The sequence below is a fragment of the Lynx canadensis genome, chromosome E1, assembly GCF_007474595.2.
Source record: "Lynx canadensis isolate LIC74 chromosome E1, mLynCan4.pri.v2, whole genome shotgun sequence".
In the NCBI taxonomy this organism is placed as follows: Eukaryota; Metazoa; Chordata; class Mammalia; order Carnivora; family Felidae; genus Lynx; species Lynx canadensis.
In genome coordinates this window covers 16,382,243-16,397,854 of record NC_044316.2, presented here as the reverse complement: position 1 = coordinate 16,397,854, position 15,612 = coordinate 16,382,243, and the positions used below count along the sequence as shown (strand labels likewise).

General features: G+C 39.6%; 1 protein-coding gene across 1 annotated transcript in view; it reads left to right on the top strand.

The window, feature by feature from the left end:
• EFCAB5 (EF-hand calcium binding domain 5) overlaps nucleotides 1-15,612 on the top strand; it is a 200,993-nt gene that overhangs the window by 140,519 nt on the left and 44,862 nt on the right. Inside the window, exon 17 of the mRNA XM_030295821.2 lies at nucleotides 5,235-5,391. Within this exon, the coding sequence (XP_030151681.1) occupies nucleotides 5,235-5,391 (157 nt within the window). The remainder of the gene's footprint in view (nucleotides 1-5,234; nucleotides 5,392-15,612) is intronic.

Sequence of the window (15,612 nt, the reverse complement as noted above, 5' to 3'; positions counted from 1 at the left end):
CAAAAATAAATAAACGTTGAAAAAAATTTTTTTAATTATTTTAAAAAATAATAAAGTTGTAGAGGAAAGCTAAAGTCATCAGACATGAAAATTTAGAAAATTACTTTCCACATAGACATTATTAAACAACAAAAATTCAACTGAGTAACTTTAAAGATCAAATTGGTTTGATTCAACAACTCATGAGTTCAGCAACATCTCATCCAGCAATAGAAAGGAGCTCTGAAGGGCTGCAAGGTTTTTTAAAAGGCAGAAATGGGGCTGGGAAGGCAAATTATTACTAAAGAATGCATTATTCCAGGAAGGTCGCCTTTCTAACAGGAAGAGAAGGGGTCTATCAAGTGGATTATCTCACTAGTGCTGACTGGGTATTTCCATGATGACTGGTTAAAGGTTATGCCTGGAGAGCCGAAGGTGCACTTAGGTTAATTATTAAGCCATGATTTACTGAGATGGGGCTTAGAACAAGCCTAGTGTCTCTTTTTTAACATCTCCCTACCTAACACCATCCATCCATCATAGCCCATTTCATACTTACGACTGTGGGATGTTGTAAACTTCTGATATTGACAATGCAACAAAATGGTGTCAAAGTAAAATTTAAGTTTTAAAACCTAGAATTTCATAAAGCCATGAAAGTGTTATTGCAAAACTGCTCAAAATGATTGCAGTCATTGGCAAATGAGGATCTGAGAGTCAGGTCCATTAACAAATGAAGAGCTTCATGGAACCAAGTAGGTACTTCATGGGGGTGATTTGAGTATCAATGAGATAATGGATAAAGAGAGGCCTTCAGATGTGGTATATATACACAGTGGAATACTACTCAACAATGAAAAAATAAAGAAATCTTGCCATTTGCAACAGTGTGGATGGAACTGGATGGTATTATGCTAAGCAAAGTAAGTCAGAGAAAGATACCATGATTTCACTCATGTGGAATTTGAGAAACTCAACAGATGAACATAGGGGAAGGGAAGGAAAAATAAGATAAAAACAGGGAGGGAAACCATAAGAGACTGTTAAATACAAAGAACAAACTGAGGGTTGCTGGAGTGGGGGGCCGGGGGTGTGGGTTAAATGGGTGACAAGCGTTAAGGAGGGCACTTTCTGGGATGAGCACTGGGTGTCATATGCAAGAGATGAATCACTGGGTTCTTTCTATTCCTGAAGCCAGACTACACTTCATGTTAACTAACTTAAATGTAAATAACAAAAAGAGAGAGAGAGAGAGGGCTTCAGGAAAACTGAGGAAGCCCTTGACTAACTTTTGCAAAAATGACTGATTGCCCTATGGAAATGGTGTCCTATTGGGCAATCATATAATTTTACGTAGGAAATATACTTAAAATAATTTTGTTCTACGAATTATCCCATAGTTGCAATTACATTTTGTTAAGCGATACTAGGTTTAGTAGTAGTTGTATTTTGCAAGAAGTTCCAATCAAACCTTTTCTACCATTTATTATATGCCACTCTGGTCTCCATTTTAAGTAGGTTGACTCAGAGAAGCCTTTTCAGGTCTCAGTTCTTTTTGGATAATGAGCGCCTTTTAACTTATTTTTATCTGCCCCATCTTCCCTAACAGACAGCACACTCCTAGAGCATACGGTGCTGAGACAAACAGAAATGCCATGTCATCATCTCATGGGACAGTGGGGGCAGATATGCATGAGTCACCGATGAAGCCTGTGCAGACCCATAGCCCTTGTTAAATGAATGAGTTCTGGTGTATTCAGAGCTGTTGGAAGCAAAGACAGTGAGGGTCCCCACCAATGAGAGGTGACTAGATGACCTCAGATACCCAGGCTCTTGTCTTCAGTTCTGTCTGGGCGTTTCAAGCATTGGCAGTGATCTCCAAAAGTCTGGAATGCTTTGCAGGGCAGGGCTGGGTGAAGGACATGAGAGTGGTAAGGGTGATCAGGGATGCCCTTGTAAGGAGAGGCAGAGGTCCCTGCTGCCACTCCTCTGACCACCCCTCCAGTAGCATACAGAAGTTGTGTAAAGTGGCTTTATGTGCTCTGGTTCATTCCTGCCTGTTATGGTTCAGAACTTTTTAAAACTGAGCTTCATAACCAGACTGAATGATGGAGTTTTCCCAGTCCCAGTCCCCGGGAAGGTGCCTGGAAAGAGGAAGTTACCTTCCTACTTGGGAGTAGAGGTGAGAAGGGCTAACTGGCACCAATGATCACCCCAGCTGCAAGCAGTGACTGCTTGGTAAGGGACCACCAAACCTAGCAGAGGACAAAAAACAAGGCCAGGTGCTGCAGGCCTTTCTGTTCAGCCCTATTTTTTTTTAAGATTTATTTATTTTTGAGAGAGAGAGCACAAGCAGGGAAGGGGCAGAGCTGGGGGGAGGGGGGTGGACAGAAAATCCAAAGTGGGCTCTGCACTGACATCAGTGAACTCGATGCAGAGCTCGAACTCATGCACCATGAGATCATGGCCCAAACTGAAGTTGGACACCCAACTGACTGAGCCACCCAGGTGCTCCCAGCCCTCCTTTTGCCTGACAAAATTGGGTTAGCCCTCAGGCCCATGAGACAGTCCCTGAGTTAATGCCTCAGAACTGCGTGGGAGCAGGTGGAGGAGGTGTATACATGAGGCACGACCTTGAAAACTGTCTCTAGCAGGAACACCTGATGCTCTAGCAGCTTCCCCAAGCTCCTGGGAAAGATTGCCTTTGTTGCATCCCTGGTAGACTCATAAGGAACTGTTGTTAATAAAATGTCCCCATTTTAAATACCTTGATTTATAAGTCTCTGAGGAAGCATGCATGAAAGGAGGGCAGCGAACTGAGCCTCAGGAATACGAATATTTAGGAAGCAGGGAAAGGACTGTCAGACAAAGCCCCTGAGAGCCAATTGTAGAGGTGTAAGAGCCAGCAGGAGGTTTGTCATGCTATGAAGTGCTTTGAGAAGGAATGCTTTGGAACAGGGGCTGGAGTACCTGGCTAGTCCTTGGGGACATCTGAGGACAGTGTCAGCAGGGCAGAAGGAACTTCTAAGACAGCAGCTGGTTTATCAAGTCAGATGAAAGAATCAGACCCCTGAGGTGCCAGGGGACCGAGGTCATGTCCCAAGGGCTGACAGAGACCTCAAGAGTGGATGCCCTCCCAGTAAACAATGTATGCTAGCTGATACCAGCACCTTCTTGGTGACCTGAAAGAATCTCCAGTTCTAGGGATTGACCTTCCAAATGGCAAAGTACAGTAGAGGAACCATTTATAACTAACATTCATCTGTTTAAACTTGGGTGACAAAGTCTTAAATATGTTCAGCTACCTTGGGTCCCTTTGGCATTGGAGATGGCAGAGAGGATCATATGAATGCAAGGTCTTCACTTCCTTTTACAACCTTGGGCTCTAGGATCCTCATGGAGACTTTCTTACTAGATAGAGCACACAGCCCAGGCCCTGGCCTCTGCCTTAGACATCTATACCGAAGAGGTCAGGGCCACCTGGCCCTGCCTCCCCTGCTCCTCAGCCTGGAGAGCTGGTCTACATTTTACAGTTCAGTCTGTAGTCAGGATCCTCAGCAAAGTGACGTTACATCAGTCTCCACAGGGCTCAGGAGTTCTTTGATGCTGCCTCTACCCCAATAAGCAGTTCTTCTGTTGGCCCCCTTCCCATTGCTTTTATACAACTTTAAAGCATCAATACACCTGATGCATCTGTTTAAAAATTTTTAATTCTTTAGTAATATATATCTATATCTATATATATATATATATATATATATAAACTTAAAATTTTTAACCTGTATCCATTAAAAAATTTTAATTCTTTAATAAAATATATACATGAACTTAAAAAATAAAATAAAACAGGTGAGGTTACTATTATTAGTAAATCTCTAACCTCAGTTACTCCTAATGTGGCTTTTTAAAAATTTACAATCAAACTTACCATCTTATTTCAATGAGCATAGCCATTAAATATTTTATTTTATTGTCAAATGGTCCAAGATCACACTCCAGAGAATTCATTCCCCTAATAGTAACATGATTGCTGGTGTCAAGAGATGGTTTATTGTACAGCTTTGTTTTTCCTCCTCTGAAGCTTGCAGAGCAGATTCTGAGGACCACATATGTGTATGTGCAAAAATGTGTGTGTGTGTGTGTGTGTGTGTGCACTGTTTATCTGCTTTGTGAATGCATTTACAAGTGCACATACCTAGAAGTACAATTATGATTTGAATATATATTTTTATTCATGTGAATCCAGGTATTACATATTTCCTAAAAACTTACTACTTACTTGAGTGATAGATAAATGCATACATGTTAGCTGATATAAACAATTTATGTGCTCTTTTGTGAAATATGTAAATTACATTCTCCAGGCATATCCATCAGCCTCATGAGTCTTCTCAACCTAATTCTAGAGTTGATATCCCTTTTGCCTCCTCAATTGCAGTTCCCCCTTTTAAACAAATTCTATATATTCACTTTCTTTTAGTGATTAAATCTAGATAATAGTTACTATTTTTTTTTAAGTTTATTTATTTATGTTGAGAGAGAGCACACAAGTTGGGGAGGAGCAGAGAGAGAGAGGGACAGAGAGAGAATCCCAAGCAAGCTCTGCACGGTCGAGAGGCTCAAACTCATGAACCATGAGAGATCATGACGTGAGCAGAAGTTGGATGCTTAACAGACTGAGCCACCCAGGCACCCCGATAATAGTTACCATCCGACTGATATTATAATTAATCTAGTAAAAAATCTAAAAGGTAAATAAAACCAATGTCCAGTTAGGTCAATGTTAAATATAAAAAGTAATTTTTGAACATGGTTGTTTTTCATTTTTTGAACACTGCCACTCATCCTCCTTAACTACATAGCATATCCCCCTCCCCACCCCGCAAGAAGCCAGGTCAAGCATACCATATGTTTATCACATTCCTGAGCAAACAGCAAGGGAGTGGAAAGGAATGAATCAAAGGTTCTTAAGGAGTGTGGCTCCCTTTCTATGTTAATGTGTTTTAGTCCAATGCAGAGTATGCCTGTTTTTGTTTTTGTTTTTGTTTTTGGTCTAGAGGTGAAACAGAGAAATAGTATTTAGAGTATTAACATTAAATGCTTCATTTTACCATTAATATCATGCTTAGTCCAAGTTTTTTCAATAAAGCTGTTTTTAGAAATAGTGCTTCACTTTGGGGGGAATAAACCTAGGATGGCAGCTAGCACAATAAATAGTGTGTCTTCTGTGCTTTGTTATCCGGTTTCTATCCTAGATTAGACATAATGCTTCCAGAGTCCGACGGGAACTTCTCCTAGAAGCCCTGTTTCAGAAGTGGGACAGTGATGGCTCAGGCTTCCTGGATCTGAATGAAGTTGATGAACTCTTGTACACATACAAGGAGGGAATGGAAAAAGAATCTATGAAGAAAGGTAAAAAGATAAGAATTTTCTCATTAAAACTGTGGTAACAACTTGGTTTCAAGTTTTCCAGTACTATGTCATACATAGTTAAAACTCTCATTTTGAAGCCGCAAGACACCACTTCACGGCTATTAGAATGGCTATAATTTTTTCAGTTTTATTGAGATAAAATTAACATATAACATTGTGTAAGTTTCAAGTGTACATGTGTTGATCTGATATCTTTATATACTCTGAAATGATTACCACAGCAGCATTAGTTAACACCTCTATCACTTCACATAATTACCATTTCTTTTTTGTGGTGAGACCATGTAAGATCTCTTCTCTTAGCAAATTTAAGTATATAATATTGTTAACTATAATCACCATGCTGTACATTAGATCCACAGAACTTATTCATCTTATAACAAGTTTATACCCTTTGACCAACAATCCCCCATTTCCCCCAACCCCATCCCCTAAGAACCACCATTTTACATTCTCAGTTTGGCTTTTTTAGATTCCACATATAAGTGATATCATACAGTATTTGTCTTTCTTTGTCTGATTTCACTCAGCATAATGTTTTCAAGATCCATCCATGGCAGCACTCTATCTTTTTCATGGATGACTAATACTCCTGTGTGTGTGTGTGTGTGTGTGTGTGTGAGAATCACATTTTCTTTATCCATTCATTCACTGATGGTTAGTTTTTTTTCATACCTTGGCTATTGTGAATAATTTTGCAATGAACATGGTGATTCAGGTATCTCTTCGAGATAGTGATTTCATCTCTTTCCATTAGATACTCAGAAGTGGAATTGCTGGACAATACGATAACTCTATTTTGTTAATGTTTTTTATTTGTTTGTTTTGAGAGAGAAAGAGAGAGGGCACAAGTGAGGGAGAGGGGCAGAGGGAGAGAGAGAGAATCTTAAGCAGGCTCCATGCTCAGCACTCAGCATGGAACTCAACGCAGATTCGATCCCACAGCCATGGAATCGCAACCTGAGCCAAAATCAAGAGTCAGATGCTCAACTGACTTGAGCCACCCAGACACCTCTATTTTTAATGTTTTGAGAAACGTCCATACTGTCTTTTATAGTAGTTGTACCAATTTACATTCCCACCGACAGTGCACACTGGGTCCCTTTTCTCCACATCTTTGCCAACACTTGTTATCTCTTGTCTTTTTGATAACAACAACTCTGACAGGTGTGATATGACATCTCATTGTGACTTTGATTTGCATTTCTCTAATTGTTAGTGATGTTGAGCATCTTTTCATGCACTTTTTGGTTATCTGCATGTCTCTGGAAAATTCAGTTTCTTTGCCCATTTTTAAATTTTTTTTTCTGTTTAGGTGCATGAGTTCCTTATATATTTTGGATTTTCACCCCTTATCAGTATAGGATTTGCAAAAATCTTCTATTCTGTAGGTTTCCTTTTCATTTTGTTGATTGCTTCTTTTGCTGTGTAGAATCCTCTTCGTTCAATGTACTTCACTTATTTACTTTCGCTTTTGTTACTTATGTTGTGTGGCTATACTTTAAAAATAGAAAAATAGCAAGTGTTGACAAGGATGTAGAGAAGTTGCAACCCTCGTACCTTGTTGGTGGGAAGTGTAGAAAATGTCAGAGCTATCAGGAGTGTATTATGTTGTAGAGTGCTTTGTCCAAGACCTTAACTCTTATCTAGTTAGATTCCTTCCATGTGCCTAGCTACCCTCACTCTTGGGGTTAAAAAAATCCAAAGCATTCCTCAATTCTGCCTATTTTCTCTTCTTGTTTTATCTTTCTGCCTCTACAAGGTCCGATTCACCTCTCAAGTCGGTCTGGCTTGCAAGTTTCTCCTGAATTTACTAACTTAACCACTAAATTCTCCTTAATGACTTTTCTTGTCCTATACTACATTTTTCTCTTCTGATCAAACTTCCCAATAAAAAGTTACTAAAATTCTTATTCTAGTATAATAAGTTTCCTCATCCATTTGATTAGATTCTAGTATAAATGATTTTGCATTTTACTGGGTTTAAGGATTTATCTGGTGACTCTTGCATATTAGATTTCCAATTCTTAAAGTGTATAGTAAGTGAAAGAAAGAATGATCAGGGTTATTTAAGTCTTCAACCTTTTAAAAAATTATTGTATTCGTTTATCTTCAAATGTACCTAAGTTTATCAATTGTCGTGTGTTCTTCATTCACTACATGTTCTGCAAACTTGACATTAAACTACACTACTTGTCTTAGACTGCATCCAAAGAATGGAATTTCAAAGGGCACAATGAGATGGTTTCCACTTATAAAGTGGGAAAATTTTATAATATAAAATCATGTTCTATAGAGGAAAAACCACACAATGGTCAGGAGAGCTGGGTTCCAATACTGGATCTTTCACTTAATGGTCACAGGACCAAAGACAAGTTACTGAACCTCAATAGATTCAGGGGTCCTCATTTGTAAAATGAAGGAGTTAGACGTGATAATTTCTAGAATTTAAGAAACCTGAGGATGACATTATAAGGAAGTTCCAATATATATGAGTGAAGTACAGCAATAGGGATAGGTAGAAAGTATAAAATGTAATGGGTTAAGCCCAGCAAATGAGAATGAGGAAAGTAATGAGGAGGCAGAAACTGCTGCCAGAAATAAATTTCTGCAAGCAGGAAGAACAAATTATTCTCTGCAAGGGTAGGCTTATACAAAATGACTCTCTCTGAACACATGTTGGTAGCCACCTGGCCTGAGGAGATGATTGCTGAGCTGATGGCCATATGGAAGAAGAAAGGCAGATTTAGCTTCTTTTAAAAAGGGAGAAAATTCTAAATTCAAACATTAGCTAATAACTGATCAGCAAATCTTCAAATAGCTCTTTGTTTCATTTTGTTTTGTTTTGCTCTACCCTTCTTATCTATTTCTGTGTCCAAGATTAAAAATTGGATAAAAATTGGAGAAATAGGTTAAAGCCACAGAATTAGAAGTGTCTATAAATGTTTCTGCTGGTATTCTCAAAATGGAAGTTGTCTATATAGAGGGGGCAACTCGAAACTTTTAGCTGGTAATTTCCCTGTTTATTCTTGTCTAATACAGCTCAATCTTTAGAGGAGAAATATTACATATAAAATCTGTAAAACATGTGACCTGTCTACACTGTAGAACTTAATGGAATAGATCACTCTTTCCCCATTACTTCCCATGGAATAGCTATTAACACTTCTGGATATATATACCCTCTAATTTCCTATTAAATGATAAAATTTACTTTAATATAAAAATTTCTATATAAGTAGGACATTTACCTCTCTTAAAGTTATGAAATTTTGTCCATTCATCAGTGGATCCTGAGAAACTTAACAGAAGACCATGGGGGAGGGAAAGGAAAAAAAAAAGGTTAGAGAGGGAGGGAGCCAAAACATAAGAGACTCTTAAAAACTGAGAACAAACTGAGGGTTGATGGGGAGTGGGAGGGTGGGGTGGGTGGGTGATGGGTATGGAGGAGGGCACCTGTTGGGATGAGCACTGGGTGTTGTATGGAAACCAATTTGACAATAAATTTCATATTTAAAAAAAATAATAAAATAAAATAAAATGTTATGAAATTTTTGTGATGTATTTTGTAACCAAATTCCAGAAATCTTGAACACTTATGAACCATGTTTATTTAGAAAATCTCATTGAAAAACTCACATAGTGGTTTTTTATTTTTTTAAAAATTTTTTTTCAACGTTTATTTATTTTTGGGACAGAGAGAGACAGAGCATGAACGGGGGAGGGGCAGAGAGAGAGGGAGACACAGAATCGGAAACAGGCTCCAGGCTCCGAGCCATCAGCCCAGAGCCCGACGCGGGGCTCGAACTCACGGACCGCGAGATCGTGACCTGGCTGAAGTCGGACGCTCCACCGACTGCGCCACCCAGGCGCCCCAGATAGTGGTTTTTTAAAAACCAAAATTGCACCAGCATTCTTCTCGAAACTAGAACAAGCAATCCTAAAATTCATATGGAACCACAAAAGGCCCCGAATAGCCAAAGGAATTCTGAAGAAGAAGACCAAAGCAGGAGGCATCACAATCCCAGACTTCAGCCTCTACTACAAAGCTGTCATCATCAAGACAGCATGGTATTGGCACAAAAACAGACACACAGACCAATGGAATAGAATAGAAACCCCAGAACTAGACCCACAAACGTATGGCCAACTCATCTTTGACAAAGCAGGAAAGAACATCCAATGGAAAAAAGACAGCCTCTTTAACAAATGGTGCTGGGAGAACTGGACAGCAACATGCAGAAGGTTGAAACTAGACCACTTTCTCACACCATTTACAAAAATAAACTCAAAATGGATAAAGGACCTAAATGTGAGACAGGAAACCATCAAAACCTTAGAGGAGAAAGCAGGAAAAGACCTCTCTGACCTCAGCCGCAGCAATCTCTTACTCGACACATCCCCAAAGGCAAAGGAATTAAAAGCAAAAGTGAATTACTGGGACCTTATGAAGATAAAAAGCTTCTGCACAGCAAAGGAAACAACCAACAAAACTAAAAGGCAACCAACGGAATGGGAAAAGATATTTGCAAATGACATATCGGACAAAGGGCTAGTATCTAAAATCTATAAAGAGCTCACCAAACTCCACACCTGAAAAACAAATAACCCAGTGAAGAAATGGGCAGAAAACATGAATAGACACTTCTCTAAAGAAGACATCCAGATGGCCAACAGGCACATGAAAAGATGTTCAGCGTCGCTCCTCATCAGGGAAATACAAATCAAAATCACACTCAGGTATCACCTCACACCAGTCAGAGTGGCCAAAATGAACAAATCAGGAGACTATAGATGCTGGAGAGGATGTGGAGAAACGGGAACCCTCTTGCACTGTTGGTGGGAATGCAAATTGGTGCAGCCGCTCTGGAAAGCAGTGTGGAGGTTCCTCAGAAAATTAAAAATAGACCTACCCTATGACCCAGCAATAGCACTGCTAGGAATTTATCCAAGGGATACAGGAGTACTGATGCATAGGGGCACTTGTACCCCAATGTTTATAGCAGCACTGTCAACAATAGCCAAATTATGGAAAAATATTTATTTATTTTTGAGAGAAAGAGCAAGCAGGGGAGGGGCAGAGGGAGAGAAAGAGAATCCCAAGCAGGCTCCACACTGTCAGCGCAGAGCCCAATGAGGGGCTCAAACCCACCAACTGTGAGATCATAACCTGAGCTGAAATTGAGAGTCGGACGCTTAACCGACTGATCCACCCAGGCATCCCACATAGTGTTTTGTTTTTTTTTTTTCAACGTTTATTTATTTTTGGGACAGAGAGAGACAGAGCGTGAACGGGGAAGGGGCAGAGAGAGAGGGAGACACAGAATCGGAAACAGGCTCCAGGCTCTGAGCCATCAGCCCAGAGCCCGACGCGGGGCTCGAACTCCCGGACCGCGAGATCGTGACCTGGCTGAAGTCGGACGCTTAACCGACTGCGCCACCCAGGCGCCCCTCCCACATAGTGTTTTTTAAAGAAACTGAAAACCGGACAAGTAGTTAGTGTAAAACAACTGCTGTTTCTTTACTCTGCAACAAGGGATCTTTAAGAAACTCTTCAGTCTTTCCTTGATTGTCGTGTCTTTGACAATTTGAAGATTATAGGCTGTTTCTTTATGGTATGTCCTCCTTTTAGGTTGGTCTAATGTTTCCTTATGATTAAATTCAGATTATTCATCTTTACCAGGAATGTCACGTAAGTGATGCTATGTTCTTCTCATTGAATCCTAGCAGAAGTCCCATGATAATAACATGATGTCTGTGGAGGTTCTTCAAAAAATTAAAAATAGGACTACCCTATAATCCAGTAGTCAAACTACTGGGTATTTACCCAAAGAATACAAAAACACTATTTCAAAAAGGTACATGCACCCCTATGTTTATTGCAGCATTATTACAAAAGCCAAACTATGGAAGCAGCACAAGTGTCCATGATAGATGAATGGATAAACAAGTGAAATCTTATGGTATTTGTCTTTGACGGGCTTATTTCACTTGGCATTATACTTTCTAGCTCCATCCATGTTGTTGCAAATGGTAAGATTTCATTCTTTAATATAGCTGAATAATTCAGCCATAATTTTTAAGAAACAAAACAAACAAGCAAAGGGGAGAAAAGAGAGAGAGAGACAAGCCGAAAAACAGACTCTTAACTATAGAGAACAAATAGATGGTTGGGGAGGTGGGGGGGAGGGTGGCGTGGCTAGGTGAAATAGTAGCTGAAGGGCATCAAAGACTAACTTATCTTGGGGCGCCTGGGTGGCTCAGTCGGTTAAGTGGCCGACTTCAGCTCAGGTCATGATTTCGCGGTCCGTGAGTTCGAGCCCCATGTAGGGCTCTGTGCTGACAGCTCAGAGCCTGGAGCCTGTTTCAGATTCTGTGTCTCCCTCTCTCTGACCCTCCCCCGTTCATACTCTGTCTCTCTCTGTCTCAAAAATAAATAAATGTTAAAAAAAATTAAAAAAAAAAGACTAACTTATCTTGATGAGCACTGAGTAACATATGGAATTGTTTAATCACTATGTTGCACCTGAAACCAATGTAACACTGTATGCTAACTATACTAGAATTAAAAAAAATTTTTAAAGATGATATCTATCAGTCCCTTCCATTTAAAAATTACTCTTTCTCCCTTTGTAATTAATAGATTTTTTTTGTGGTTGTACTTTGAAATCATAGAAACATTCCCTTTTTTTTTTAATATTTTATTTTTAAGTAATCTCTACACCCAATGTGGGGTTTGAATTTACAACCCCGAGATTAAGAATCCCACACTCTACTGACTGAGCCAGCCAGGTGCCCCAGAAACATTCTCTTCCTTATCAAACTTTTTATTTATTTGTTATAACAATATGTATTCATGGTTTCCTATTTTATTCAACATGTTGTAATCCAACACTATCATTATTTATTTAAAAAAAATTTTTTAACGTTTATTTATTTTTGGGACAGAGAGAGACAGAGCATGAACGGGGGAGGGGCAGAGAGAGAGGGAGACACAGAATCGGAAGCAGGCTCCAGGCTCTGAGCTATCAGCACAGAACCCGACGCAGGGCTCGAACCCACGGACTGTGAGATCGTGACCTGAGCTGAAGTCAGACACCTAACCGACTGAGCCACCCAGGCGCCCCATCATTATTTATTTTAATGTTCCTATTGTCTCAGATTTGACCAATGGGAGTCCTTTCAGTCTGAATTTTATGTCTTCCCCTTCCCTCCAATATTCTATTATGAAAAATTTCAAACATACAGCAAAGCTGAGAGAATTTTATAGTGAACACCTATATATCCATCACCTAGATTCTATCATTAACATTTTATTACACTTTTAAAAATTATTTATTCATCTCTTTATCCCTCCATTTCTCTTATTTTTTTATACATTTCAAAATAAATTGCTGACCCCAATACACTCCTCCCTAAACACTTCGGCATGTGTATCTTTAATTAGAATTCAATATATGTTAACAGCTTTTTTTCTTTTGAGGTAAAATTAAACAAATGAAACACAAATTTTAAGTGTACATTCACTGAGTTTTGGCAAATACATAGATTGTGTATCTAATACCCCTATTAAGATATAGAACACTAAGTTCCCTCATGCCTCTTTCTCACTCAATCCCCACCACCCAGTCCCCAAGACAACCACCCTTCTGGTTGTTTTCCACTACAAATATGTTTTATCTCTCTGAGTTCATATATATGGAATCATTTGTATGTACCCTTTTGTGTAAGGCTTCTTTCACTCAGCACATTTTTTTTCTTGAGATTCTTACATGTTGTTTTGTGTACCAACAATTTCCTTATTTTGTTTGTTTGTTTGTTGAGTAGTATTCTGTTGTATGAATAAACTATAGGTTGTTAGTCCATTCTTCAACTGGTAGTCATTTAGACTGATTTCATTTCTCGGTTATTATGAATAAAGATGCTATAAACAATCTTGCACAAATCTTTTGTGCAGATACATGTTTTTATTTCTTTTATAATAAATACCAAGTGGTATGATTTATGGGCTATAGGGTAGATATATTTTTAGTTATATTAAGAAACTGACAGAATATTTCCTGTGTCCTTTTAACATGTATCCATCATTCTTTGAGTACTTCCTTGCTTTGCACAATGAGATGTTCTAGATTCATCTTATACTTTCCTACTACCAGCATGGAATCACCCATTTCTCTAAGGAACCTTGGTTTGTTTTAGTGGAGAATTGTATTTAGAAGCCGAGATCTTGGTTCTTTTTTTTTTTAATGTACAATTTTAATGATTTTAAAAATTTATTTATTTATGTATTTATTTGTTTATTTTTGAGAGAGTGAGTGTGAGTGAGGGGCAGACAGAGGGAGAGAAAGAGAATCCCATGAGGTGCACAGAGAAAGGGAGAGAGAGTGCAGAGCCCAGAGCAGGGCTCCAGCTTACCCAATGTGGGGGCTTGAACTCACAAATCATAAGATCATGATCTGAGCCGAAATTGGATGCTTAACTGACTGAGCCACCCAGACATCCCAAGATCTTGGTTCTATACATGCTCATTGCTTCCAGGTCCCTGCTCCCAAGTTTCTCATAGGGAGTGTGTGTGTGTGTGTGTGTGTGTGTACACAAAAATTTACATCTGTACATATCTCCGTAAATATCTATTAATATTAAAAGCTGTAAGTTCAAGGCACCTGCCTGGCTCAGTTGGTGGAGCATGTGGCTCTTGACCTCAGGGCTGTGGGTTTGGGGCCCATATTGGGTGTAGAGATTACTTAAAAGTAAAATCTGTAAAGAAAAAAATAACTGTAAGTTCACACTCATACCTCCAAGTCCAAAATAGTAACAGAGTTCATTCTAGTTTTCTCCCTTTTTGTAGCTCTCTTCTTCTCTCTTGCTTGTATTATCCTAAATTTGTTTATTTATCTAATCAGTCCTCTTGTATGGAACTAATCTCCCATCACACTGTCCTCTCCCCCACACTGATGTTCTTTCCTTCTCACTACACTTAAGTCTCAACACCCTGTATTAATCTCCCTTCCCCCAGTTGCCCTCCTTACTCTGCTCAGGCTCTAACATCCCACAACAGATTCCCCCCACACACACCTCACGTGGATGCCTCTCATACATCCCCTTAAGTTCTGGCATTCTGTGACAAGGGACCTTTTCATGTAGATGCTCTCCTTAATCAAACTTCTGATTCCTCATGCTGAGCTAAGTCCTACCTGGAAGACCTCATTTTGCTTGGGTCCTGATTCCCCATGCTGGCTGTCCCTATACACAGACACCCTCCTCACTCTGTTTATGTTCTGACTTCCAAAATCAAACTGTCCTTCCATTTGGATGCCCTTCTCACTCTTCTCAGGCCTAATACCCCATGTTGGGCATCTACCCCATGTGGGTATCCTCTTCATCCTGCTTGGGTTCTCATACCCCAAGCCAAACCACCTCTGCAGGGCCACCCTCTTCACTCACATAGGCTGAGATTGCCCTTGCACCTGGGTAACATCCTCACCTGCTCAGGCTCTGACAACCCATGCCTATCACTTCCTGAATAATGCCCTCCTTACCCCACTGGATTTCTGCTACCCTATTCTGGGCCACTGGACTTACTTTGACCAGGAGCAAATGCTTACCATGCCTTACCTCACCAATGGCTTTAGGACCTAATTGTTCAAGAAGGGAAAAGAATAAAAAGAGGAGGAGGAGGAGGAAGAGGAAGAGGAAGAAGAAATGGAAGAGGAAGAACCCACAAGTTAATTTAATTCAAGACTATATCAGTTAGGACCCTTTGAGTTCAATTAATAGGAAGCCCAGCCTAGAGTGGTTAAACAAAAAAAAACTTTATTGGTTCATATGATAGAAAAGTCCAGGGCTAGTTCAGAACACAGATTTGGGAGTTCAAATAATGACATGAGGACAAGTGTCTGCTTCTTTCTTTTTCTTTTTCAGTCTGATCTTGCTCTTTTCTATGTTTTGACTCATCTTCATACAGCCTTCCCCCTTGTCGAGTCCAGGTACAATCTCACATCCTCCAGTCCAGTGGGAATAAAAAGGAAAATATCCTCTTGCTAGCAAAGAGTTTGGCATTAGTCTGGACTAAACCAACCACTCTGCCTGAAGGAATAGAATGTCCTGACTGGTTTAGGCCTGAGATGCATGCTACATCTCTAGAACCATGATTGGAATCCTACTCAAACAAACGAAGTGAGATGAGAATGGAGTAGTTTC